Source organism: Anopheles ziemanni, chromosome X, assembly GCF_943734765.1.
Source record: "Anopheles ziemanni chromosome X, idAnoZiCoDA_A2_x.2, whole genome shotgun sequence".
Taxonomy (NCBI): Eukaryota; Metazoa; Arthropoda; class Insecta; order Diptera; family Culicidae; genus Anopheles; species Anopheles ziemanni.
In genome coordinates this window covers 13,629,464-13,657,443 of record NC_080707.1, presented here as the reverse complement: position 1 = coordinate 13,657,443, position 27,980 = coordinate 13,629,464, and the positions used below count along the sequence as shown (strand labels likewise).

Below are 27,980 nucleotides of genomic sequence, written 5' to 3'. Positions count from 1 at the left end.
TGCATACCGCCAACGCCGTAGTAATAAGAGCCGCAACCCGGTGGTGGTGCGTGCCGTTGCCTTTCCGAACCAAAGGGCTAAAGGCACGACGTTCGACGACGCGCGGATCGTACGAAAAATGAGGGCCCATCCTAACTTTTCACCCCCCTCTGGTCGGCTGGTTGGTGTGAAAACCACATGGTGTGGCAGCCCCCCCCCCCCTCCCCCCCACCCGTCATTAGCGAGTGGAAAACTGATTCGAGTGAATGATGTCTTAATTAGAATTCCATCGGGAGATGAAAGGCAAATGTTTACGGCCGCAATCAGCAAACGCATTGTTCGGCGAAGCGTAGCCCGTTTTCGGCTTCGTGTGTGTGTGTGTGTGTCCCCGGCGACCGCAACTGCTTGCCATTATTACGCAAGGAAGTGCCCGCAAGAAGCAACATTCATGCACGTGTGCGATGCCATATTGCATACCTCGCAGGCGCACGACGGAACCTTTCGGAAGAAACGACCATTTGGTAGCCTATTATTATTATTCGCGCAACCCTTTTCCGAACCCGTATCACATCACACATCAACACACACACACACATACGATCAGACGGTACGCGAATTTAATTTTGACAGTTGGAAAAGTGGACGAGTATCGGTTTGCCTTTTTCACCAAAAATCTTGCCGTGCCACCGAACCAATCAAAGTGAAACACTTCGTTCGGCGGGAAAAATCCTCGCTCCGGTTACTTGTTTGGAAAAACCAAGGGGGTGAGGGGAAGGGGATGGGGTTAGAAATGATCGGAGATGATTATGCAGATTAGTATGCTCAACAACCAATTGAAACCTAATTCCATTTCAAGAGTGCCGAGCGCACACACACATACACATACACACAGACACTCACCCACACACACACACACACGCACACTTTCTATCGTTTCGCGTGCGTGCGCTTTCCATTAGGAGTGTTTTTGGGGCGATTTTATTTTTGTTTTACCCTCGTCCGACGAAAAGGGGGATGAGGGAAAGCGAAGGAAATTGAGAATCGGGAAAGTGCGAGAATAAAGAAAAACGAATGTAGTAAACTCGTCAAGGGTCATACGGGTGGGTGAAGTGGTTTTCCAAGCAGCGTGATGCCGCGGCTTTTCACACATTCGGAACGATGTTCCGAGGATTTTTTTTTTATTTCACCGAACCGCTGTTCCTTTTGCTCGGTGGAAAAGGAAGGTAGGGAGGAGTGGGGGAGAGGGCGGGAGGGGGGGGGGTATGTAAATAGGAAAGCGTACAAATTTGCGCCCACCGAAGCGTGCGCCGCGGAGGTGAACATTTCCCAACGCGCGCTCTCTCTCTATCTCTCTTTCTCTCAGTCACTCCTTCCCCCCCCCGGGGGAGGAGACGGATATTTTCTTCGTTAGAAAAGCAATTTCGGCTCCAGGGCCACTTCATTGCGTTCCGCCTCCTTGGGCAGCTCGGGGATTTTCCATCCGGTCGGCCCCGATGTCTCTGGCGAAATTCCGTTTCGATTGCAATTATGAATCCCCCCTTTCACCCCCCTTTCCCATGCGTTGAGGGAGGGAAGGTACCAGAGGGGGTTGGCTAGGGTTGAGATTGAGAGCATTCCTAGAACTCGGATGAGTTTTGAAAGGTTTACTGGGGCGTAGCGATTGAATTTCCCGTCCCCGTACCCGACACTTATTCCGACAGGACGTATGTTGAACTTGTTTATGGGCTCAAGTGTACGTGTGTGTGTGGGTACGTGTGCGAATGGTTCTCTACGCGTATGCCATTTGCACACCGGGACCACACCTTTGGGACCGGCACAACTACAGCGCTCGGTCGGTGTGTGTGTGTGTTGAGAGTGTTCGGGATCTAATTTTATCTTAATTTAAAATGAAATTAGAATTTTTCGCACCATCGCACATCGAATCAGTAGCAACCGGGTGGAAAGGAAACGGATGGGAGGATGTCGATGGGGGGGGAGGGGGGAGGGGAGGTATTTTAGAGCGTGTGCGAAGTGAGCTTTTCCGACTTCGAGCCATGGCAATCAGTTACACCGCGCGCTTTTCCCACACCAAAACGCTCCGGAAAAAACCGCAACGATTTCATCGGGTTTTCCTTCGGGATTTCCCCCACATCGGGTGAGGTGAGGGGGAAGTGTCGCACGCTCATCGTCAAGCTCCAAGTATCCTTTCGTCCCGAAAAGCAGCGCATGATCTAAAGCTGACACAACTCGACACTTCAAATCACGAAGCCACCGGTGCCGAATGCCATTTTACACAAGAAACATTGTATGTGCGTGTGTGTGCGTGTGACTGTATGTGTGCCACAATCATCACGTAAACCGAGGCCGTGCGTCAAGTGTCTCGGCAGGTAGCAAAAGTTCGCGTTAAAAACGTTTCGCCTTCATGCGAACGAAATCCGAAACCGAACGCTTTCAAAGCTGATTTAATGGCAAAACTCCTCCGTCCCGGGGTTCGACGGGGGGGTGGGGAAAAACGGGCTGCAAAAACGGCAAACTACACCTCCGGGGCACCGGGGAAAGGTTATCACATATTTGGATAATTTTAATTTTAATTACTTCGATTGCGATTCAAACGAACGGCGAACTTCGCTCCAATCGAGGGTGACATCGGAGTCGAGTTTCGTGCCAAGGGTGAGTGAGGGTAGGCAAAGGGGAAGGGGAGGGGAGCGGAGAGGGGCGAGAGTGAGTACTTTCCATCCCCCTTTTGTGTGTGCCCTAGATAAGCGGCGGCACACAAAAACAGTTTTAATGAAGTTCTGCTTTTACATTCGGCACATCCAGGTTTTCCGCCATTTCGGTACGGGACGCAGCTGCACCGGCGGATGCGAAATTACCATTAAATTGAGTTAACGTTGCACGCGGCGCAGACATTTTCCCGCGGTGCACGGTGCAGCAAGCGGCGTTTCCCCCCCCCCCCCCCCCCCTGTGCGCTGAACAAAAGCCGACCATTCTGGCCCGGGAAATTGAAGCGAAAGCAATCATTTACTTTATTGCGCATTTGCGTGGCACAATTTCGTGGTTTTCTTTCGTCCATCACGGCCCCTTTTTGGGGCCAGTTCAATTCCCGCCCCAGGTATGTTAGGACTTTGTTGGTTTGAACTGTACTAAAGTACCTAGAAAGGAGAAACAACGACCTGGTTTAGCAATTTATAAAATCTTTGCCCTTACCCGAGCGTTACTTTTTTAACACGAAGACTACCATATCACCGAAAAGTGGGTGACAGCAAAACTCAGTTCGTAAAAGTGTTTGACCCATAAATACATGAAAATGCAACATAAAAATTATAGTAATATTTTATATCAGTTCTTAGGGAAGCTAAATTTCGATTTAGCCTTCAAAAATTGTTGGTTTGGTAAATGTTATATACAAATTTTATTACAAAGATTGTACTAAAAAATGTGCTAAAAACGCTTGGCAGTCAACGTGGTAATAAATAACAATACAACGTAAAAACTATAGTAATATTAAAAACAAATTCTTTGACACGCTGAGTCTTTTCTTGGCTTTCGAAACCCGTCGGTTTAACAAATGTTATAAAAAAAAATATTAAAAAGGCTTGTACTAAAAATGTGTGGTAAAAACGCTTGGCAGTCAACGTGTTAAGACCATTTATTTTTGTCAAATTCCATCAAATAACCAATACGTAGGCTGTCGCTCCAGGTTTAGGTTCTTATGAAACTTTCCCAGCATGATTAACACTTTCCGTACCGCGTCACCCAAATATGGGTGACAGCAGTTCTAGTTCTAAAAAGTTTTTTGACTCATAAATAAATGAAAATGCAACATAAAAATTGTTGTAATATTTTATATAAATTTTTTGGGAAGCTAAGTTTTTGCTTGGTCTTCGAAAACAATTGGTTTTACAAATATTATAAACAAATTGTAATTAAAAACAATGTACTAAAAACTGTGCTAAAACGCTTGGTACGCAACGTGTTAATTCCAACATTTTGTCATCGAGGTCTTTTTTGCACGCTTTGTTAACAAATTGACTGCCACGTCACTCAAAAACGGGTAACAGCAGCAATCAACATTAGCTCTTTACACTAATAAAGCGCTGCACTTATATCTATGTAGGCTAAAGCAACTACAAAACTGTATCCTCTCGGGAGTCTAATTGTTGGTTGGTTTACGAAAACGATTGGTTTGATAAATTTGCTAACCAAATTTAACCGAAAATGATTGTACTAAAACAGCGTGGCTATCAACGTGGTAAGGTGGGCAGTTCAAAATATCGAGTTATTAAAGTGGAATGGGGAACAGCAAGGTCTCGTCATGGCATTAGCATTACATAGGACTTTGTTCTGTTCTTTTGCTGGAATATATTTGCCCAAGTTTGACCCATACTTTGATATTATATACGCTTGAAACTGTTTACCTAATGTCTTATTTCGATTTTGCAAAACCCGCAAAGTAAGTTATGTATTTTTCTAATTATTTTTGTGTTTGTTTGTCACTCTTGTATTAAGCGGGTTCGATATCATTTGAAGAACCATTTGTGTTTCCGACTATTGTTTAGATTTTCTTGAGCTTTATTGTGTTTTGCATTTGAATTGGTTTAAAAAACTATCAATAGAAAATGTTCAATTTAGTTGCACACTGCAGTTTTCACACTATTTTATTCTTTTCAACTTCTCTAACAAAGCTTGGTATTCGTTACGAACACCGTATTTTGCAAACAAACAGAATACAAAACAGCTTGAACTTTTTCAAGTATTCGTCTATTTTTCCGCAAAGTTGCTTTAGCGGTTTAGGTAATGCAATGGGATAAGCTGATTGATACAATTTAAAAAATGTGTATGATCGGAATCAGTTTGTAAATAATTTTGATTATAGATAATGATATTATAAAACCTCTTGGGAAAGCATTGATTAAATTTGGTTCCTCATTAGGTGTGTTGTTTAATCTAATTTGAAATTTTTGAAACAAAACCCTGAAAGTTGAGTGTGGTGCAAGTTTTTAGAATCTTCAATGTTTGGATGCTTGGGGCCCCAAAAAGGCTTAATCGGCCTCGGTCTATGGTTCGCTTCGACAGGTACATTGATAAGGAACTACATATCCAGCGGTTATTCGCTAGTCTGAAGAAAGTACAACGACTCCGAGAACGTGAACTTTACTCAAACATTTTGAGTGCTTCCAAATTTGAACTCATTTCATCAAACAACAAAAACATAAGACCTATTTTGAACCGTTCGGTCGAAGCAATGTTTAATGGATCCCCATCCCTGTTGCGGCCTATGTTATAAAGAAGATCCCCCATGCCTTTGCCCAAGCGCGCCACATAATAAACCATCCTTTGTGTCGGCGAACATCCTTTGCCGCAGGATTTATCAGTTATTGACAGGAACATAAAGCGGGAGAACAAAACAGAATCGTTAAGAAGCTCGCCATCGCTGATGAACGTCGGGATAAGTTTTGGCGTAGGTTCTAAAATACTTCTCAGCTGCAAAAACCGCAGAGAAAAGGGAACCGGGGCGGCCAGGGAGGGGGCTAAGTATATGCTAATCACAGCACCATGGCCCGCGAGGTGATGATGTATTTTTGGACGCAAACTAAGCAACTCTTGGTGGGGCGCAACAGTCGAAGGGGGGTTTTTTTGGTTCACGAATAAAAATCCGTATCGCGGATGGAGGTTTACGAAAGGCGGGAGGGGGTGGCAAATAGTATTTACGAAAAACTTGTTTCATCGCGCAAGTTTTTGCCTTCCCTTCTGGTTTCGGTTACTTTCTTTTCGTCCGTTTGCTACTTTTCTTTTGGCGAAAGAAAGGTCATATTAGCGGCTCAACGTTGCCCGTCGGGTTTTGGAGGTAGGGTTTACTTCCATTAGTTATGCCTCGTTGACGTAATTTGCATCCTGCTACCTGCCTGGCTGCTGCGCTAAGAAGCGCGCCAGCATTCCAGCAAAAGGCAAAGTGAACCGAAGACGAGCAAAACAAAGGAAAACGGGTTTTGGTTTTTCGTTGTGAAAAGCCATAACGGTCGGACGGTGGAGAGTCCTAAGCCTTTGTCAGATCTTTTCCCAAGCATGTGTGTGTGTGTGTACGCGTTCGTTTTTCCACCATTTTCTTTAGAGTTTCTTGTCCGCTTTTCCGTCCGCCTTCGGTCCGCTGCAAGGGTTTGTAATTATCATCGTCTTCATTAGCGAGCTGAACGGACCGAAAGGCACGCACCGGAAAAGGGGATGGTTTTTATTCGTTGTGTTTTTTTGTGCTTTGCAAAACCGGGCGAGGAGCGATCCCGGCCCCGGGAGTGACAGCGAAACATCAAAGAGCCCTCCGAGGCCGGTTCCGGTTCGAGAAGAGAACCGACCGAGCCGGGGCACAAAATGGCACCCTTCGCCTTAAAAGCCCCCCTATTTAGCATTCTCGGCATAGTGCCTTCCCTCCTCCCCCCTCCCACCGGTACAGGAACGGGCACTCATCTTTATTCATCCCGTTTTGCTGGCCGCGGGCGTGGTTAATTTAGCTATAAGCAAAACGCACCACTAAGTTTCCCTTTCGTCCCGGTTTCGATTTTCGCAAGCTGCAATTCCAATCGGTACGAACGATCCTTTCCTTTAATCGGAAAAATCGGAGCTTTTCGAGCTCAACTTGCGACTAGTTACCGGTTTCTACATCCGAGAAAATATATTGAAAACAGCAAACATTTTATTAAGGTAGCTGAAAACGTAATGCCACTATCGGAGTTTAGCTGAGTATCTTATGAAGGGGTATTTGTTTTAATTTCTCTTAAATAAAAAGTCCAAATTAAACTAAGTCCACGTAAACTAATTTTTATTTGCACAAAGTGTTAGTGCGTTCTAGTAAACGCCCAACTGTTCAGTAGATTTAAGCAAACTCACATCTGAATAATGTTTAACATAGATTTCCTTTATTGCATTTACTTATAAAATGAAAGTGAATGAAATGTGAGAAAATATAACAAACAAAAATAAAGTTAGAATGGACATATATGGATACTGTCTTACATATTTTAAAATATATAAAGAATGCTTTGAATAATATGAACTGTTTATTTTTCAAACAGATAAAAAAGAAAAAGAATATTCAGGTTTGAAACTAATGTGAATATATCTGATTGAAAAGTAAAGAAATAAATTACTCCAAAAACTGTTTCTTGGAAAATGATATTGTCGATTTAATAGGCAATTTATCAATGATGTTGCATGAAATAAATCATATAAAACATAATTGAATGAAATGATATTGAAGTACTTTGAACTTAACCCCTTCAACGTCTTTCCATCTCGCGAAAATGGTGCAAAACATGTACAAAAAAAAAAAATGTGTTTTGGAAGCACTGCACACTGGAAATAGAAGCAAAATGGACTACAAAATCTGCCATGGGGAAAGCAGCACAAATGTCAAAACTGTGATTGATCCCTTTTTCTTAAAATTGATAATATTGAATTTTTTAAATTTTTGAATAAAAAATTGTACATGCATGGTATATGCTTTCGTTCTCAACAAACACTAACCAAGTGTGGCGTAAGCTTACGTTAAAGTAATAATAATTAGCCTTGCTAGCTTTAAAAATTAATCATCCAATGAGGAAAGACCGTAGAGTCAAACTCGTTAACGTTATTATTAATATTCACCAATGTAAATAAACAATATAAATTGAAAGTAAACATACTACTAACATACTACTAAATGAATTACTACAGTGAAGTAGAAAATGATGAACCTTACATGAAAAAATATTTAAAATTACATCAACGAATGATCAAAAGCATGTTTTGTATCTTGCATTTGTTATAAATGAGTACCTTTGTCGACTTGTAAGAAGGTACATGACTTATAGGCAGACTTTTGAGAGATTTGTGTGCTTCTACATGTATTTGGGAGTTTTGTCTTGAGCCACCAAATGTGAAATTTAGATTCGTTGCTTCACTTCACAATTGCACCCCGACTCCAAGCCGAAAACCCGTTCGTAAGAGTGATTTGCACAAAAGCTGGACAAAAAATACTTCCCTTCGGATAATGCACGCTCATCATTCGATGTTGATGAAAAACGGGGTAAAAAAGTTAACCAAGCAGAGAGAGAGGGTAAAAAGAAAGATGTGGCAGAAGAAGATCACACGCTACAGTTTTTCCCAGGGCTCGGGGAAGAAAGTGATTGCACATCATACCGATTGCGATTGAGAGTATGTTTTCCATCCCTCCGTGCTTTCCCTCGCCGAAACCCATTTCCCACTGGGCATTTTCTTTCACAGAACGGGTAGTACGGTGGATGTTCCTAATGTCCTTTTTATTCCCACTCGAAACCCCCCTCCCACGGATTTGTAATGGAAGCGAACGGTTTGCCATTGAATGTTGAAGAAAAATAACCTCATCATACACGGAAAACCTGGAGAAAGAAAAAGGAAACACATCGAGTTGGACAGGGCCCAGCGAACGCACCCGGCTGAAGTGCGGGAAATTTGAATATAAATACGATAATAATGCACAACACACAGAACAGCACGAAAAAAAAAGAGGGGAAAACAAACTCGAACGGAAACAAATCGTTTTCGTTCAATCCATGGATAGGTTTGATCTACGGAAGGTTTGTTGTGTGGTGCTGGTGGTGGTGGTGGGTGGTCGGGGCAACTTTTCCCGAGCTTAGCGAGGATAAATAAAAAAAAGAATCCTACCCGCCACCCCCCGCTGGAGGCCGGAAAAGGAGTTTTCTAGTACGATTTTGTTTTTCCATTTATCAATCAAATCCTTCGCCATTTTTTCGCTCTCTCATACAGTTTCGATTTTTGTTCCCTTACCCTTTTGCCCGGGGGTGTGGGGGCGGAAGGGGAGGGGGAGTTGAGATGGGAAGGGAAGGGCCGTGCAAGGATGTTTATTCGTATTCGGATTTCATTTTCGATGAATTTCAAAAACCGATCCTGGCTGTTGTGTTTTTGTCGTTGTTGTCTTCTGGTGCGTTGTTTGTATTTTCTGCCGCTCGTGTGTGGGAGTATTATTGTTCAATTGTTTCCTGTTGCGAGACGTCTGGTTCCTTCACACACACACACACACACACAGTCCCACGCGCTGCGAGTGTCAAATTGAGCGGCGGAAAAGGACAAGATCAAGGATTCGGTTAGCACACGTGCCCGGAGCGATGACGTCACGGGCGACGTTGACGATGACGATTGTGGATAGTGTCGTCGAAATATCGTCGATTGGACGCATCGGTTTTCCAGTACAACGTGGGGTGGGAGTTTTCACCGAAAAAGCGAACTCGATGATTTTCGTGATCGGAAATTTAATTTTTCCCATGCCTTGCGCGAACGTGCCCTCGACTTCCGCCGGGGACGAAGGAACTGTTTCCATCTGTTTGCACACACACACACACACATATTTATATATTTTTGAATAATCGACGGTTTCAAGATGGATCGGGCACCGCGTTTGGGGCTTGCGGCATGTGTTTGTTAAAAATTTCGTACCAGCAAACTTCAGGCGGCTACTGTCGGTGGTTTGGATCGCCAATTTTTTCCGGTCCACCGAACCACACCAACGGACCAACGGGTGGCCTTTTTTTCTTTCCTTCTCTCCCCCTCCCTCTCTCTTGTGCACCTTTATTCCCCGAAAAACGGACTCGAAAATCATTCGGTCCTCGGAAAAATCCGCCCCACTGAGCACGGCCGCAGGGAAATACGCAACGCTGACAACGGATCGCACAGTGGGCTAAGGTAGAACAACCAAGTGGATATTAAAATTTTTTGATGAAATTATCAACGCTTGAAATTGAATAAATCTGATTAAAAAACAAGGAAATAGTTAATGTTTTCATTGGACATCCTGATGACACCACGTTTGTGATGCTTGAGAAGGATATATTCAAGAAAAGAAAAGTTCCATACAATACCACACAGAATGCGCTGTTTGTACATTTACTTAACAATAACCTATATCTCAAAAAGCTGAAGCTGTTAAGTACCAAAAAATCACGTTTACGTAAGCAATCAAAAGCGAAAGTAGCATACCGTTTTTCGATTACGTTTTGTGCGAAAATGCTCCCTTTTGTATTCATCACTAATGTTTGGAAGCCTTTTTTTTCGCCTCATTTTGTGACTAAAACCCGGTTCTTCAATTTAGTATATGTTCAAATGAGAGAATTGTACAATATGGCAACGTCAGTAATATCATAACATATAAGTAAATGAGAGAATTGCATTAAGATGCTTAAAATACATATTTTAAATGTGGTGAAACTTTAAAAAAAGTTTAAACATTTTATCTCTTACCCCTTTTTATGTAACTTTACTATTGAAATAGTTTATATCATTCAAAAGGGCACTACTTGGAAAACATTAAATCATCGGTAAAGGTATCCGGCCCGCGCTTCTGGTTTCCTTTTAATCATTTGGCCCCGCTGCAGGCCCCTGCTCTAAACTGACAGCATTATACCTATTTCAAAAAGTTGTTGCAAATTAAATATGTGACATTTTTCAATCAGTTTTACTTTCTTTCGTTTCCTTTGCACCTCTCATTTAAACCTTTTTCCATAAAAACACTTCCATGACACTACTTTTCCTGAAATGTCCACCTCGTAGCCCAGCGTGGCTCGCTCGTCCCTTCGGAGTAGCTTTACCGCCAGTGATATATTTTTTTTCCGCCATCCGTTGGAGCTTTACGTTTGTGAGATGAATTTTAATTGGATTGGATTGCTGCGAGCGTTTTCCGCTTCGGCGGGAAAGGGAAGGAGAGCGGGAGCCTCGGACCGGAGCGCTGGATGGGGTTTCCCCCCCCCCCCCCCCCCCCCCCCGTCGTCCATGGGTTTTGGTCACCGAATTTTTCAAAAGCCGCCTCGAGCGAGTGCGAATCGGTGAGCTGCTGTTGTTTTGTCAAGAGTTATGCGCTGCGACGAAAAGTGTTTTAAACTAAATTTGAATATAAGTACAAAATACTTCATGCAGGACTTACGTCTCGCTAGTAAAATTTTGTGATTGATCGACTTCTTGAACCAAATTATGGCAATTCTGGGCCATTCCGAGCGACGCATAATCGAACGCCGTTCCTCGGAAAACCACCTGTATTCGAATCGACCACGGCTATATTCCCTCCCCCGCCCCTCTCACCATCCTTTTCCCCCCTGGAAACACCACTTATCGGTGTGACTGTACGCGGTTCCGTTGCGCGTTTGATGTGATCAATGCTGATGAGCCTAATAATGTTTTGATCCATCCCGATGATCCCCAGCTCCTTTCCTATTTCGAGCAAGAGAGGGGTTGCGGGGTGCGGGTGTGGAAGGCCCCGAAAAAGCCGTTGACATGGACGAACGCAGCCTCATCCGAAAGGATATGACATAATTTGTCATTAACGATAATCGAATCGGATCTTGCCGGGCCGGACATGCAAAACCCTTTTGCCCTGGCATCGTATCAATTATGTCCTAGACCTAGGGATGGCTTCCAGTGAGTGGTGATGGCCTGGTGTGCGGGGGAGGGACTCCAAAGTGTACCGCTTTTATCGAGCGAAAGAGCGAAAATCCGGTTCGGGCGACGCGATTGGGGATCGAACGGCTCGCAATACAGCTCAGTGGGCAGCTGATGGTCCGTGGAAACCCTATCCGCGGGGTGGGGGTGGTGGTGGTGGTGGTGTTGTACGGGTCCGTGGGAAAGCGCTTTAAAGGCCCCGGGACCTTAATTGATGTACGCTTATTAAATAAATGAAAATTTTCTGCAGTTGACTGATTACGCCGGTGATAACTTTATCGTCGCTCTTTCGACTCTCGAACCCTATGCCGACGTAGATAAAATACATACATACACACATCTAATATACATAAGCACCGTAGCGGTCCCTAAAATCGGGCCGCTTGTGTGAAAGCCCTTCGCCAGCGAGGGAACGAAGGGAAAATAAGGGCACAAGATAGACGCACGAACGAACGAACGAGCGAACATAATCGAATTTCGACCCGAGTCCCTTATCCAACCCAGTCGGACACGCTCGAATGGGTTCCTAAGGGGTTAAGGCCCTCGGATTTGCCTTGCGATAACCCGCCCCCCGGGTCCCGAGCGCCAAAATGAAGGTTCGCCATAGCGCAAGAGTAGGGCGAGGAGTGGGAGTGCGGGCTGCTCGATTTGGGTCGACCAGCAGATAAGCTCGACGAGCGCGTCCCGGTGGCTTTGCGAGCGCAACCAATGGTCCTCAACCCCCCCCCCCCCCCCCCCTGACCAGATGTGGGACGGAATGGAAGAGAATAAAGTTAAACGGGCTCGAACCGTTTGATGGAAAAAATTAGTCATCGTTTGAAGTTAAGTAAGGTGCCGCGAAATGCGAGGAACCTAAGCCGTGCGTAAGCGGTAGTGAAGCAGAACACACGAGAGGAAAATAAGGCGAATCGTTGCAGGTTGTAAAGTGTTGAGGGGTAAAGTGAGGTAAGAAATACCCCTTAAGCTCAAAATATTTAATTTTTGTAGTTCTATATAGAAAATATCCCAAAATTTCATATATCGATATGGTCAACCATCTTTTCAACAACCAAAAACTACTTAAATGGCGATAAACTTGTTAAATAGACACTAAAACTAAACAGTTTTCGGAACACTCTTTTCCACACGTTTAAATTGTGGGGCGAAGTTATCAACATAATGTGGCAGTTTTAAACCTTGTAAAACTAGGATAATGAGGCACCGGTTAAGATCCTCCTCTTCCTACTGTTACACATGTGCGCCTGAAGGTATGCAATACGTAACGCATGAAGCATGCAACAAGCGCAGCAAGCGGACTGCACAAAGTCTACCCAAAAAAGGAGTTGGTTATACTTTGCATATATACCAAATATGAACCCTTCAAAAACTCATATGACGAAATTAACGAATTAATAATATCATCCATTGCATACTTTTAGGTGGCGTACAACAGGTGTAGCCACAACCAAAAACACGACTTCCTTGTTTACTCTGTTCACAAGTCAATTACATGTCAAATTAATTTAATTGGACCAATTTCACACTTATAAAGGTTGGAAAACTTGAATGTTTTGCTTCATATTTTCAATAATGTATTGCTATTATACTCATAAACCTGTGCATATTATCCCCTGATGAGGAAGTTTCCATTTTTGTCGGAAATGTTCATAACCAGAATGAATGTTTGCTGGGCAGCCATATTTCACTTTAATACCCGTTATAGCTTGTACTATCATATTGAAATCTTATATGGTTTCAATCAAATTTAGCTAGAGATTCCCTGCTTTTTGCAATAAGAGGAAGCAAACCTCTTTGTGACGCTGTTGTTGATAAACGGTACACACACGCCTCCGCAGATTCGTATAAGAGAGTAAATCAATTACATACCGATAAATCGCCTCCGTAAAATGGATGAATAACAAACGTTTCATTACCGACGTGTATCACACCGCTGACACCGTTGCAGGTGTGGAAGGCTGCACTAGCTCCCGGGTAGTCCTTTACCGTGCCGTGGTAGTAGCAGTGTTCAATTTCCTGCAACAAGACAAGGAGAAGATTTAAGAGAAAAGTTGAATAAGTAAGGTTAGCAAGGTATTCAATGATAATAAAGGTGAAGAGAACTCTGGAGCTGTCAATAATTAGGATATCTTTGATAGAGAACGAGGAAATTAATAAATTATCATATTTTTGAATGCAAGAAAGTGAAAGAAAACATCAGCTGAACTGCGGTAGAAACTCTGTGTTTTTCAATTCTTAGATTTGTAGTTCACTTTCGATTCATCTAAGTCTCTTTTCAACATCCAATATCTCCTTTCCCAAGAAGCGTTCAGCCATTCTGTTTGGAAACGAACAGTACATCAATTGACAAATTTGATATAAGTTTGCCATATCCATTTCAATGTGTGATTCTTATTAATCACTATCTTTTTGTTATTTCGAAAAATGGTTGATTTTTTATTCTTCTTAAGAAATAATCAAACATTCTCATTATCTGTCGTTAACATGGTGTGTATAGTTTCAATTTTTAATAGAAAATTTCAATCAATATAAATATTGGAAGACCTTAACGTGTATTTGTATTTGTTCTTTGAGCCATTTGAAACATGAAAACTTCTTTTAACTAATACTTATAATTCGTGTTAATACTTATATTGTAATACTTATTATACGCATATTGTAATACATATTCATTCGCTTGTTTATCATAAACATAACATTCTTCGTTGTTTCGATTCCATTGAGTAGAGGTTTTGAATGGAAGCCGATTATTTAATCGAATGTATTTCCGAAAGTTTTCCATAAATTGTACCAAGAATGGTGTGTATAGCTCGGGGCATTGGAAATAATGATATCCTCTTAGACTTTGTTGTTGTAGTCCACGCTAATCAACTCCGCAAACGTGGAGTGGGTGAAGCGGTAAGTAACGCCATCACCGAGCGTTAACCTGGGGGCTCTTAAATTCCAAGATTACTTATAGCAAACGAAAGGTGATGGTGGTGGTGGTGGTGGTGGTGTCAAACTAACTTCTTGCTGGCGGCTGGCGAATCAAAAAGCCATTCCCATGGGAGGTTCCCAGTGGTTCAGCCTTCTCCTAGGCATATAGCCTAGGTCGGTGTAGAACCCTTTTCTGGATGAAAGATACGAATCGCACGGACGACACGGAACCGGATTGTGGCTTCCCTTTATGGCGTTGCGCTTTTCAGGGAAAATTCGGGCCACCAAGTGGAGTTGAAGCTCTAGCTCAAAACCACGGGCGGGACTTTTCCGGGATCCCTTTAGATTGTTGACCAGCATGCTTTTAAATTCTAAACAATGCCCAAACCGACGAACTGATTGAACGAACATAACCAACTTTTGCCTCCCGCACTCCGTTCCACTGCGCCCCGAATAAGCCTGACAAGCGACATTGTTAGCGGTGAAGCGGGGTCGAACTTCCACTTCCACCCTACGTCCCCGGACGCAACTCATAGAACCTCACCAACGTCGTTGATTGCTGAAACCATCGAAGCGAATTTCGACTACGTGCGGCTTCCCACCTGTCATCGATTTGGGGGACGTCCTTATTTCGGTCGGTAAGCATCCGTTTCGCCTATCGCCCGGTGGTGCTGCATAGGGCGATAGCCCGCAGGCGAACAGCGACGACAACTTTCAGCAAATGATCGGATTGGGTGCAGTTTTGCAAAACTCCTTCGAACGGTTGAAACAGTTTTAACGCCACCCCGGGTGTGTTCCCGTGCGGCGGGGTGGAGGAGTGGTCCATACTCCTGAAGGGTTAGATTGGGAATTGGGCTTGTTTATGCAGTGCACCCGCTGTGCATGGTGGTACACCCGTAAGTTGTTGGTAGGAAAACCCCCGAAAAGCGAATCAGCTTCTTTCTTGCTGAACCTTACTCTTATCCTGCGCTTTTAAAGCTACAGTATGGTATGGACTCTTCCTCAGTTAACGAACTATTAGTAGGCGCAAGTGCAGTATGAAGACTAACTGACACCTTACCGAGGTCGATCTGAACCTACTCACAACAAAGAATCATTTCTTCAAATAGTCTTCTGTGTTTGGGTTTTGGCTAAACACTCGTTATTTGGCCTGTACCATCACGTACTTGCGGAGTTAAGATCCTCCATAAGCGGCGAGGCGTCACACTGTTTACGACTGGCAATATCGGCAGCACCGTATTCGGAACAACAACATTCCAACCCGGGGCCGATCCGTGGCGCACTGCAACTTTACGATTATTGCGATCAGAAACAGTGTTCCGTCTGAGGCCGTCGGGACCTGGTACGGGTGGTCGCCTGTCGGCCGAACATTAATTGATGGTGTAGGAAACGTGTTTTGCCGTCGTTGTGGCACCCCGAAGACCACTTCTTGGCGAGGGTCCCCGCCCAGAATTTTGTGGTACGATTTTTCAGCGCACAATGGTGCCTTCCGAAAGGCACAACACCCGACATAGAAAAAAAAATGGTAGCTCTAGCGTGGTACCGGTGCTATCAGCGGGCCAGAAGTTTCGTTAAGTAAATTCAGTAAGTTGATGTTAGCTCGTTAGCTAACAAACTGTTCCTAGGTACTGCTGTGCCGGGAGTTCGTCGAAGTTCGACCGAAGCAGCGTAGGCGTCTGAGAAAACCCCCTCCAGCCTCGGGAAATACTACGGGCCGGATTTACGGCATGCAGTTTTTCGGACGAAATTTTGTTACCCGACTCTCCCGGCAGGTTTGGCAGATTGTATTTTTCGGCAAACTTTTCACGAAACGTACCATACGGGGGAACCATCTCTCTGCCACCCGCCACGCCCTAATCCCTGAAGCGGGCAAATTGGTGCCGGTGGCTAATAGTGAATGAAATTTAGTTATTTCACTATAAACATTTGGCTTGAACGAGGAACCTCCACCACCGAAAGCGGGTGAGCCGAAATTGAACGAGTTAGGAAATTTACTTGTTCCGGTTATGGAGGCAACGGTGCGTGGTCCCGCAGTACGCTTTGCATTGTTGCGCCGAGCGGGTTCGGCGTGTGCCGCACATGAGGAAAAGTTTTTCCAGCATTTAATTCATGCACAGGTAGGGTTGGAGCACATCGCAGTTGTATGCAGTTTGCAGCGCTCTAGGAGGTTGTTAAAAATGGTAAGGTACGAGGCTTGTTTTAACGACCCTAAACTCATGGAACTCCTTGCAGGATCTTCTTCAGAAGACAGAAATACTAGACTATACTAAATTAAAAGTATGTACGTCTGTGTCTGTAGTCTGTCTGTACAAGATATAGTTGTCTGTATATCATCTTTTGGCTTATTATCCTTGGGGAGTTCCCTCGATCCAACTTGGCAACATGAACTGTCAAATTAGCCGATCTCTGTGCTGCGATTAACCACTGCGTAAACACATCGGAAGTAATGTTTTTCTTATATTTTAAGTGTTTCTAAGAAATATCTAAACGTTACTTCAATTTTTTGAACCCGAAAACTTTTTTCCTTCGATATAAAAGCGGGCTAAACTAGATGCAAGGAAATTTTGATGGACAGAAGCGAAAAATTTATGCTTTTTTACACTGACAGCTAGACAAAAATGGGAACATCGTGCGAAAAAGTGGATATCAAAATATCAAATCAAACATTCAATCTTACTTATTTAAAACCGGTAAAGATAAATAGGAGTTTATTAATTATTTTAAAATACAATACAATACATAAAACCTGAACATTTTAAAAGGGCCAAAACTGGTATACAGAGGAGCCAAAATACAAATAAAGTGGGCAAACATAGTGACGAAAAGTGAGATCGAAAACGGAAAACTTTTTAGTGAAAACAAGCTCAAAACACAAACAAATAAGCTCAAAAATATGAATATTAATGCAATGAATTTATTGCATGCTTAGAAAGCTACTCCATATTACTAAACCAGGTTAATCGTGACATGGTCGATTTTTGCAAAAAAAAAATGATATGATGGATACTTTTCGACAGTTATTGATGAAACCACATGAAATAAATATAACATTAAATCATAAGTTAAATGCTTGTTTTTCTTCACTCTTGATATAAATTTATAAATTTTAGAATGAAAACATTAATGGTGCCAGTAGTGTGTTTGTTTTAGGAACTTCAAATTATAGCTGCTTGGGGCCCCGAGAACGCTTAATCTGCCTCTGTTTAAGACCAGTTTTCAAAGTCTAATTTTTGCTGTACGCGTTTCGGTTTACCATTTTCTTAAAAAAAAACCTTGAAAATTGTTTATTCGTACACATTTATCAACCCAAATGTTTAAAAATCAAACGAAAATAAAATGAAACCTAGCTTTCTTAGTTCGACATAGTTAGGTTTGCAAATCTCTGATATCCAACACAATAAACTTTCTAGTGCTGTTGGAGTTAGAAGAATATTTTTACGTAAATATAAGAAATCATTTTCATGAATTTATGTGTAAAATCATTCCTGAGAAATTCCTATTAATATAAAGCTTACGTGGTTCTATGAAAAAAGGAAGCATTATATTGAAACACTGAAACTTGAATTCACTATAATCACTTCTAGCGGAGCTGACAGAACTTTTGGCGCTTCTTATCACCAGTGCGTCCCAGTGGGCGAACTCCTGGCGGTTGCCTAACGATTTGCGAACGTTCCCGTAAACGAAGTGATGTAGGCAGCCATCGATTGGGAATCCTACGTATCCGGTCGTCCCACTGGGAGTCGAAGAGATGGAGCATAGGGCCCCGGGCAGGATAAGGATAAGGGCGTTCGGTGGTCCTATATCTAATTTCTTACAACAGACAACAAGAAAAGATTACAGTCGTCGGATTCGCGCGCACTCGTGGGAGTTTCTTTGTATGACACTGTTGGTGAATGCCCCCCTCCCGACCATCTGCTTCAATTTTGACCTTTAAAAGCCGAGGGTGGAAGCACCTTGTGCGTGTGTGTGTGTGTGTGTGTTTTGTCTTTTCATGCGGCACAAAAGGGTTCGGGGAGAGTTGGGAACAAAAATAAAATATAAAAAAAAAAATAAACCACAAAAGCCTTTTCCGGCTGCAGCACAAAAGGGGTTATGGGGGTTCTATTATCAGCGCGCGGTACGCGCCAACACCAACAACCGTACAGCGAGGTGAGTACAGGTGTGAGACTTCAGTGACTTCAAAACCGGCCCCGAACCTGCGCTCCCAATTAGAGATAGGTAAAGTGGTGGTTAAAGGGAACGGGGGACGAGGAGGGTTGCGGTAAGGGTTTTCGCCTCATCGAGGTTGCTTCTTTGTCCTGTGTGTGGCTGTGTGTGAGTTTTTCTTCTACATTGTATTTATTTGTAAGCTTTCGGTCCACAATTTTATTAAATACTCTAAACTCAAAAAACAAACGAGTTAGCGATGAGGGGTCACACAAAAGATGAAAAGAAGGAGGCTCTGCGGCGGATGGAGCGAAGAAGGAGTCAGAAGGGGAAGGGTAGGTGATGGGGGTTGTACGCCACCCGTAGCTTTCGATAAAATATTCTGCAAAACGATCACCCGAGCTCCTTCACCCGCGGGGCGAAACGCAAAACCGAGGTTTAGGTTTGCGAGACTCACACACATTTTTTGCACACATCACTCACCCCTCTCCCCCCCCTCTCCCACGGCGTCTTCTAACCACCTAATCCCGACAGTCTTACATTATCCCCCCCCTCGGGGGAGGGAAAAGCGGCGGCCGGATTGCGAGTGAATAGAACAAATGGGTAACAGTGCGGACGACAAAAGGGGTTAAAATAAATAACATTCGTACCTACACACACACACACACACACACACACACTTGGGAGGTTGAAATTGTTTCGCATCTGGTACTGGAGAAGGTTGGCAAATGTTTCGGTATCATGTTCCGCGGAGTGCGCTTCATCGTACGACGTTGACAACGACGACGACGGCGACGATGATGCTGATGATGATGATGATGATGATGATGATGAGCTAACATTTACTCTCGGAAATGGAAGGGAGGGGACTGGCAGAAAATAAAGGGAGGCGTAGTGGTGTATAGAAATAAAAATAAGATATACGCCAGGTGAGACAAAAGCGCCCGGTAAGAGTGTTTGTGTGTGTGTGTCTGTGTATGTGTGTGTGTGACAGAAGTGAATGGAAAAGCTCGGCCCGCCGCTTGACGTTGGCTGTCAACTTCCGGATTTTCGAAAGCACCGTTGGGCCGCCACTCCCGGTTCATATTTGATTGTAGCGTAGATGAATTTACATATGAATATATATATATAAAGGTGTTGGTGTGTGTGGTTGTGTGTGTCAAGGATGTTTCTTGCTCGCTAGAACAATGGCCCCATCGTACGTCTGTACTGCTTGTGTGTGTGTGTTGTTTTCCACCCCTTTTTCTTCTTTGTTTTGCGCTCGCTTCATTCTTTCCCATATCATTGTTTTCCCAGAGTTCCCGGCACAATGCAAACGAAGGTGTGCATACGGCGGAGGAGGGGGGGGGGGGGGGGGGGGGGCGAGACATGGCGGCAGCGAGCCAAGGATGCCGTACACAATGCCACCACGAGACGGAACCGGGCGGGTTCTCTTGACCTGATTCACGAACCGGATTCGTACCGGGAGTTTTTCCTTCGGGATCCCATTTTTTTTATTCTTCTCCTATTCGCCTTTGTCCTATGGTCATAGAAACTCCCGGCCCCCCACCCCCTCCCCCTCGTCCTACTCCTTCCACTGAGCAGTTTTCCTTTCCTCAAAAAAGCTCCTCAGGAAAACACTGCGACATCGGTGCCATTTTTCGACGATACATTTGCCGCGGAAAGCAGTTTCCATTTCCCCAAAACGACTCCTCCCTGAGGGGAAAAGCACAAATAAAAAAACGAGACAAGATGTGGAAGAACCGTACCTTAGCATTCCCGCTCCAGCGTCTACACCCTTTCGTAAGGAGGTACAAAACCAATCGTCCTGGTATGCTTCTATCTTTACTTCTTGTTGGCACCCGAAGGTCAAGACCCCCTTCCCCTTTCTTTTCTCCCACAGACAACCTGAGGTAGGGTTTCCCTCAGTCCGTACCAAGCTCTTCTCAGCGCTATTTCACTCCTTTTGCACCAATTGAAATTTTTTCGAAACACAGCTCTCTTCGTCCGTGGATACAATTTCCATAGTTCGTGCCCAACCAGACAAGCTAGTTCACTTTTCACCCCCCCTCGCCGTTGTACCGTTCCCTTGTGGCCAATGGAAAGTGTTTATTGATAAACGGAGAGCACTGGGGGGTGGGGGGGTTAGTCCGCCTTATTGTCCGCCCGTATCGGATTTTTCTTCTTTCGAAAACAATGGCCATAAACCGGACCGGGGCCATATTGCCGGACGAGGGCGATAAAGCCAATCGAACGGTGTGAGCGCCCTTTGGTTGGGAAAGACAGCCAGCAACAGAACGGTGAAAATTGGGCACCCTCAATCCAGGAGCAATGGCCGACAGAAACAAATGAGTGCAACCGACCCGAAACCAATATGCGGGTCTCGACGATGCGGGGGAAATTGGGAAAGGCAAATTTTGACACCCCAGAGTGCGGGGGAAAGATGTGCCAGGGAGGGGGGGGGGGGGGGGGGGGGGGAGGGGGAGAAGTTTGCATATCTTTCGACTTTTGGCGTGTGGCGTCTGCAAAAAAAAAAAAAAAAAAACAAGCGCCCCAGAGTTGTTCCGAAGCTCGGTGTGTTGTTGTCTTTCTCGTTTTTTTGCTTTTGTTTTGCGTCGACACGGTTTTGCAATTTCCAGATCATCGTTGCACTGGAATCCTCATCCCGGGCTAGGTAATTGGCAATGGCTTTATCTTGGATGCCCTTTTTTTCGGGTGCATCCAGTGCACTGTGGGCAGCTTGGAGTTATCGGTAGGATAAAATGTTATTTGCAAATTGATTTTAATTAAGTAGCATTTGGTAGAACGAATTGAAATAATAGGAAGTCAGGGTATATATTAAAATAAAACACTGTACCAAGCTTTCACTGTTCCCGATGGAGACGCCCAGTTGTTTTGGTGGTGCAAGAAAGTAAAAATAAAACAGCACAAGGGAAGTCTATCCGGCGATTAAGTGTTCATAGGAAAAAAAAAACATTTTACCGGCACTTAAACAAATTTTGTAAATGTTTGGGAATATGCTTAAAGATAGAGTAAATAAAACTAATCTTTTATATATTTTAGTGCTTTTTAGTGTGGACTTTTGTGAGCACTAAAATGTCGATCAATTTTTTATCGTGTTTTCTGATTTTTTTGAAAAAATTTACAACTATAGATGTTTTACAATTTTGTTTTTAATTTATTGCTTTTTGCCAAATGAATTTATTGCCTTTTGCCAACTTCAAAATTTTACATTTTAAACCTAATTTTACTAACACAAATAAGCATATACGCTTTATACAACACTTCTATCTTTAGTTTTTAAGTTAAACAGTAAACATTGGTTGCAATTTTGATTTGTCGTTACCATTTAACTCAATGCATATTATTACTCGGTGGTAATACAAAAATTTCTCACTTCGCATATGTAGAAATTAATGGCAATTCAATGACAGTAAAATGTGATATAATGTAAATGGTAATAGTAAACGTGTATACATCAAAGGCAAGGAGATTGGTGAAATTTCAATGGGTTCACAAGCAGTTTGTTTTTCCAAATTCAGTTCAGCATTTACGAGATTTAATGCAAAAAAATGTTCATATCTAAATGGAATTAATATGTGAAATTTTTTATGCAATAGCTATAGATAAATATAAGAGCGGGCAAAATCTGTCCGGTTGGCTATTATCAATACTTTTATATAATAAAATTTATGTCAATCGCGCAAGGCACAAAACAGCTAGGACGAAAGAACGTTTTGGAGGCTTGTGTTTTAATTCATGACTTTGAAGAGATATTATTCAATATTGATTAAGGACGGGGGTTTAACATTTGGGATTTTTTTAGATAAAAACTGCAGTTTAAAGTAATAGTTTATGTAGTACGAGGTATGAAAGTAGACTTTTGGACAAATAACCCAAAGCAGTTGCCCACTGTGGAGTGATGGCAGGATTTTTCGAACCCCACAAAGGAGACGTTCAAAGATAGGGCGCCTGGATAAAGGTTGATGGGGTGGAGGGGAAGTAGATTTGTGCGTCGGTAGAAATGAGCACAGGGCATGCTGCACTTCATATAAAACCTGCTTTGTTTTTCCCTCTTTCTCGCTCTTTGTTGTCCTCGTCGCCGTTCGGCGTTTAGCAGAGGCTTAAAAAAAGGGCCAGCGAGATCAGTGTTGCCTTCAAGCTGCCATTCGGGATGCAACCCTTTAACCGGCACCTCTCACCTCACCTCAGCCCTTTTTAAAAGTGCGGTCGTGATCCCCCCCCCTCGGGGGATCAGAAAAGATCAACACTAAATTGCCGGGTAATGATTGCAGTGTCAACATAACTGTATCGGTTACCAAAACACACAAGCGCGCGAAGGAGCAAGACGGTGATGGGGAGAACGTGAAAAGAAGGAAGGTGGTGGGTAAAGGCAATTTTCACGCAAGGCAAGTGAGAATTTGTTTGCCGGCCATTGGGAGAAGCTGCGAAAACTCCACCAATTGGTCTGGCTATGTTTTTTTCCATCAACCCTTTTTCTTTCTTTGTCTCATCGTGGAAGTACACACTTGTCTCTTTGTTCCCATTCCAAACATTTTTGGTGCATTTTGCCAGCTTTTCGATATTGGTTGACGCCTATTTTCTTTTTGCTGGAAATATTTTTGAGTTTTTTATGCCGTTTTTTTCAACTCATACTTCTCATACTTCAATAAAATTGGGATTTTATTATTCCGAGAGGATAGGGAAAAATCCTCCATTCATGCAAGGCTCGGAGGCAATCAAAATGGTGGTTAAAAAATTCTCGTCAAGTTGGAAAGGAGTCTTTTGGTTCAAATATTTTGATTCAAATATAGGTTTAGCCAAATGAGCTACATATTCAGTAGAATTAAATCCTGCATGTGAAAATATTTCTGTTGGAAAACTTTCGATGATTTAAAATTAAATTCACTAGAACGTGGAAAGTAAAAATTAAAATATACGATAAGTACCGTTCTTCAATCGTGCGTGGTTAATAACATTTTACGTAAATTATTTTGTTGCACAAAAAGTGTTTCCAACAAAATGCAATGCATTGGCACAAATTTTTAATTATTTATTATTTTAAATTATTTCTATCGGAAAACTCTAGATGTTTCAAAGTTAAATGCATTGTAACGAGAAAAGATAAAAATAAAATATGCGATGAGAATCGTTTTTCTATCGTGTCTGCTTAAAAAAAATTTACGTCAATTATTTTGTTGCACAAAAAGTGTTTTTAATAAACTGCAATACATTATCAATAGAATAACAGCACAAATTATAAAATTGTCTATCAGAAAATTCTCGATGTTTTCATGTTAAACTCATTGGAACGAGGAAAGTAAAAGTTAATATATACGAAAAATATCGTGCTTCTACCAAGCTCAATTAAATTTTACGTGAAATATGTTGTTTTACAAAAAGTGTTTTTAACAAAATGAAAATCTTTATCAGTAAAATTAACGAACACATTTTAAAATATTTCTCTAGGAAAACTCGCGATGTTTTAAGGTTAAATTCATTGGAACGTGGTAAGAAGAAAATAAAATATACGATGAGTATCATTCTTTTATCGTGCGTGCTTAATTACATTTTACGTGAATTATTTTGTTGGACGGAAAGTGTTTTTCACAAAATGAAATACATTTTCAGTAGAATTCAGCACAAATTTGAAAATATTCCTATCAGAAAATTCTCGTTGTTTTAAAATTAAACTCATTGGAATGTTGAAAGTAAAAATTAAAATATACGAAAAATATCGGGCTTCCACCGTGCGTTCACCAATTTTTTGTGAATTATTTTGCTGCAAGAACAGTGATTTCAATACAATAAAACACATTTTCAGTAGAATTACTGGACAAATTTTAAAACAATTCGATCGAAAAACTCTCGATGTTTTAAAGTCAAGCTAGTTGGAACGTTGAAAGTAATGCAATAAAATGTATAATATAAATAAGTGTCGTACTTTTATCGTGCGTACTCAATTAGATTTTACGTGGATTATTTTGTTGCACAAAAATGGTTTTTACAAGCTTATCTTTCCCCTATGCTCTACCTACATAGTTTGTAAATCGCTTTATTAGAGACAATTGTCGTCTGACGGTTTGATGGCGCATTTGAAAGGGGGGAAAAAAGTGAACGAACATCGCTCGCACAATGTAATTGTAAAAACATGAGCATGGGAAAATGTTTACGGGAGCATAATTGGATCAGATGAGGCTCTACACGGGATAATGAATTATTATGAAGCGCATTCACGGGCGTTCCAAGAGCGCTCGAGGTGACCCGATCGGGCGCGTCAGGAATCGGTGCGGTGAAGATTTCAAGCAAGATCCTAACGAGCCTCCCCGTCGTTTCACGCGGTAAACAAGTCGGTTGGTTGGTTGGGTTGTTGGCAGCGAAGTCGAAGTCGTACAACGGCCCGGCGAAAGCCTACCACGAAAGCCTGGGGCTCGGCGAGCGCGATGAAGTAAAGCCCGCGGACTCGCTCTCCATTTCGCCCGAGCGCGCATAATTTCCAATTCATAGCACATTCAAATTTAATTAACATGTTTCTTCGCATTTACCCCAGCGTGGTTTCATCGCTCTCGGTGTGCCTCGATGCTCACTAGTGCCTCTAACGTGCCCGCCATGCACAACATCACGATTGTATTACCCTGGAGTTCATCCCGAGCACCTTCTCTTACTTGCCAAGACAGTACAGCGCTTCGCCACGATAACGATGTCCTGATGTTTCTGCCCCATTTTTTTCCCCAGGAGTAACGTTTCCGACGAACGCGTTTTTCTTTGCCAACCCATGCTGATTCGGTGGCAACGTGTTTCGTACTGCTTCCCCCCCCCCCCTCCCCCCTCCACCCGGCAGCTCCATTAGCTGCCTGGCGGGAGAAATATTTAAATTGCTCCTTTTTAGAGGCGATTTGGGGGTTAAAAAGTTTTCCCCAAAAACCAGTGCCCTAATTAACGTGTGTGGCAACGATAGCGGCGTACCATGTTGAGCTCTCTCTTTCTCTTTGCCGGAGCACAAACGGGTGCACTTTAGTGCTAATTGTTTTTACTTGCAGCGACGAGCCGGTTAATGGTGGGGGCATTTTGGGATGGTAATGTTGAAATCACGACGTTAGATGGTAGGAAGCAAACGTTCACCTGCGCGTTTTGTTAAATGTTGTAGTTTCTACTACGCAATATAAAGACATACGACAATGCATAGGTTAATTTTCATTAATTTAAAGTGTTTTTCGAATAGATTTTCTTCGAAGAAATCAAAATATCGGAATCTACATAAAAATGTTTTTCTTACATCATAATTAAAAAGAGTTTCTGGTTTTATAAAATCTAGTCATTTGTCAACAGTGTGAGATGGATCTGCATTATCGTAAATTAAATAGATTAGTGTAAAGGTTTTTTTTACAGAAAACGAAAACTTTATGAGCAAAAGTAATGTCCTGCACAAATTACAAATTCAGCTTGAAATTAATGGTTTCGCATGAAACAAGAAGATTAATTAGTTGTTTAATTTAAGTCATTTTAAAAACGTGCGGTTTACTCTATATTTAAATGTTTTACATTTTTAAGTAAAAAAATTCTCTACTCGCCACACAAAAACTCTAGAAGGTGTTGATTCTAAATTGGATACTATAATTTCAACCAGGGATCGCATACATGAATACGTAACTCAAACAGGGACTCGAAGCTCGATAGTTAAAAGATTTATTAAACTAGGATGAAAATGTTTTGAAGATGATTTGCGTTTTCTTCGGATTTTAATGCCTTATAAGGATTCGATTCTTTGTCAAGCTTAGGTAGGGACTAATGGCTCATTTTATGCATTTTAAATCTTAAAAGTGTATCTAAAACATTTAAATCACCGTGATTGTTCAGTCTTGATCAAACCTCTAAAAGTTTTGTTATTTTCATCACCAATGTTATCAATTTAACAATACTTAATTTTGTCCCTCCACAACTTTTGTCTGAACGGCTTCTTCATTTGAAATAGCTTGTACAGTTCAGTCTTTATCTCTTTATTTCAATTATGTCTCAAATGTTAAAAACATATTTCTAAGTTTGACCGCTAATTTACAGATTATTGTTTGTACATTTGGGTTTATAACAGAGTGGCCTACAAAAATGAAATAAAATAAAATTATTTACCAACTGGAAAATAAAAAAGTAAACATTAAAGAAGGCACTTGCACCTTCCGTTTGAAAGTATAATTTTATGATGTTTATTGCTGTAACAGTACAATTATCTTGCAAAACTGCAATTTCCTGATTTGTTGTCTTGTTTTTGACTAATGGCAAAAGTAGATGACTAGGAGACAAACCCAGATGCGTGAATGATTGAAGCCGTGGAGGTATTTCTAAAAGATATTTGAGGAGATAACTCCACCTGCTTTCAAGGTAAATTTAGGTTGCAAAGATTGTATTTTTATAGTTCTAAGTTGTAAATATTAGAAAGTACACATTCGTTGCACCGGAATATTACTGTATCGCTGTTAAAAGTGTATCGAAAAGTGTACGTCCTTTATCGAAGCGGCTCTACGACATAATTACATTGCACTTTTGCTAGGAATGGCCACTGTTGTCAATGTTAGCCTGATTTGAAGAGATACGTTGGAGTCATTATGGGATTGAAGGATGCGACATCAGTAAATACAATTTAGAACACTAACAGAGAATGAACCTTGCATTGAACTTACATGTGGAACTTTAATTTTTCCCCAACCAACGGTGGCATGCTTGTAGCAAACCGTACCACCATGCGAGGGTAACATATCCTAACGACACCGGTCTCCTGACCACCTTTCGCCCGAGCCTCGCCTGCGCTTAAAAGCCGTTGCATAAATAAGCTAATAAATTGTATGTGACGAGATTAAATGGTACTTGCTTTGAGTATTTACATAATCCATCATCAGGACAAGCAACAAGATGCGAATTGCACGGCAGCAACCTGTTTCCAGGGCACGAGACTGGCAGGGCACGAGCCAATTGCCAACCGATGCTGATGCTACCGTGAGTATGCCACCATCTATCTACCATTTTATCTCGCCTGCACACATTACATCCGGGAGGTGGTGATGCCTCCACACAACAACAGCTGAAAGTTGGTACGTTTCGCTCGGACCGGGCCCCTGCTAAGCTGTTGGGACTAAACATTTTAGGAAGCTAGAACTCGAACCCCCTTCTCTGATGGATTTTGGTTTTCGGTGTAAGCACCTACCGGAAACTGTTTCGTCGAGCCTCGATGCAGCAAGGGGAGAGGGTTTTCCCGACGGGACCGGTTGGTAGTGGAAATTAAAAGTAGAATTAGGAAAACACCTCCACCCATCGGAGCGTTTTTGGGCAAATGGATGCGGACGAAGAAAAATCCGTAAAACTAAACTCTCGTAAGCCGAAAGGGGAGGTGGCTTGGGGGGCTTTGAGGGCGGGAGGTGTCGAAAATTCCCACTCCCGTCTTATTTTCTTCTTTTTTTCACTTTTAGCTAGTAAAAGCATCCCTAACAACATGAGGTTAGCGATTGTACAACGTTCCATCGATTTTATGTTTGATC

The 27,980-nt window shown here is 42.4% G+C and overlaps 1 protein-coding gene across 1 annotated transcript in view; it reads right to left on the bottom strand.

Moving 5' to 3' along the window:
* LOC131291103 (uncharacterized) overlaps positions 1–27,980 on the bottom strand; it is a 229,508-nt gene that overhangs the window by 74,221 nt on the left and 127,307 nt on the right. Inside the window, exon 7 of the mRNA XM_058320294.1 lies at positions 13,282–13,428. Coding sequence (XP_058176277.1) covers positions 13,282–13,428 — 147 coding nt within the window. The remainder of the gene's footprint in view (positions 1–13,281; positions 13,429–27,980) is intronic.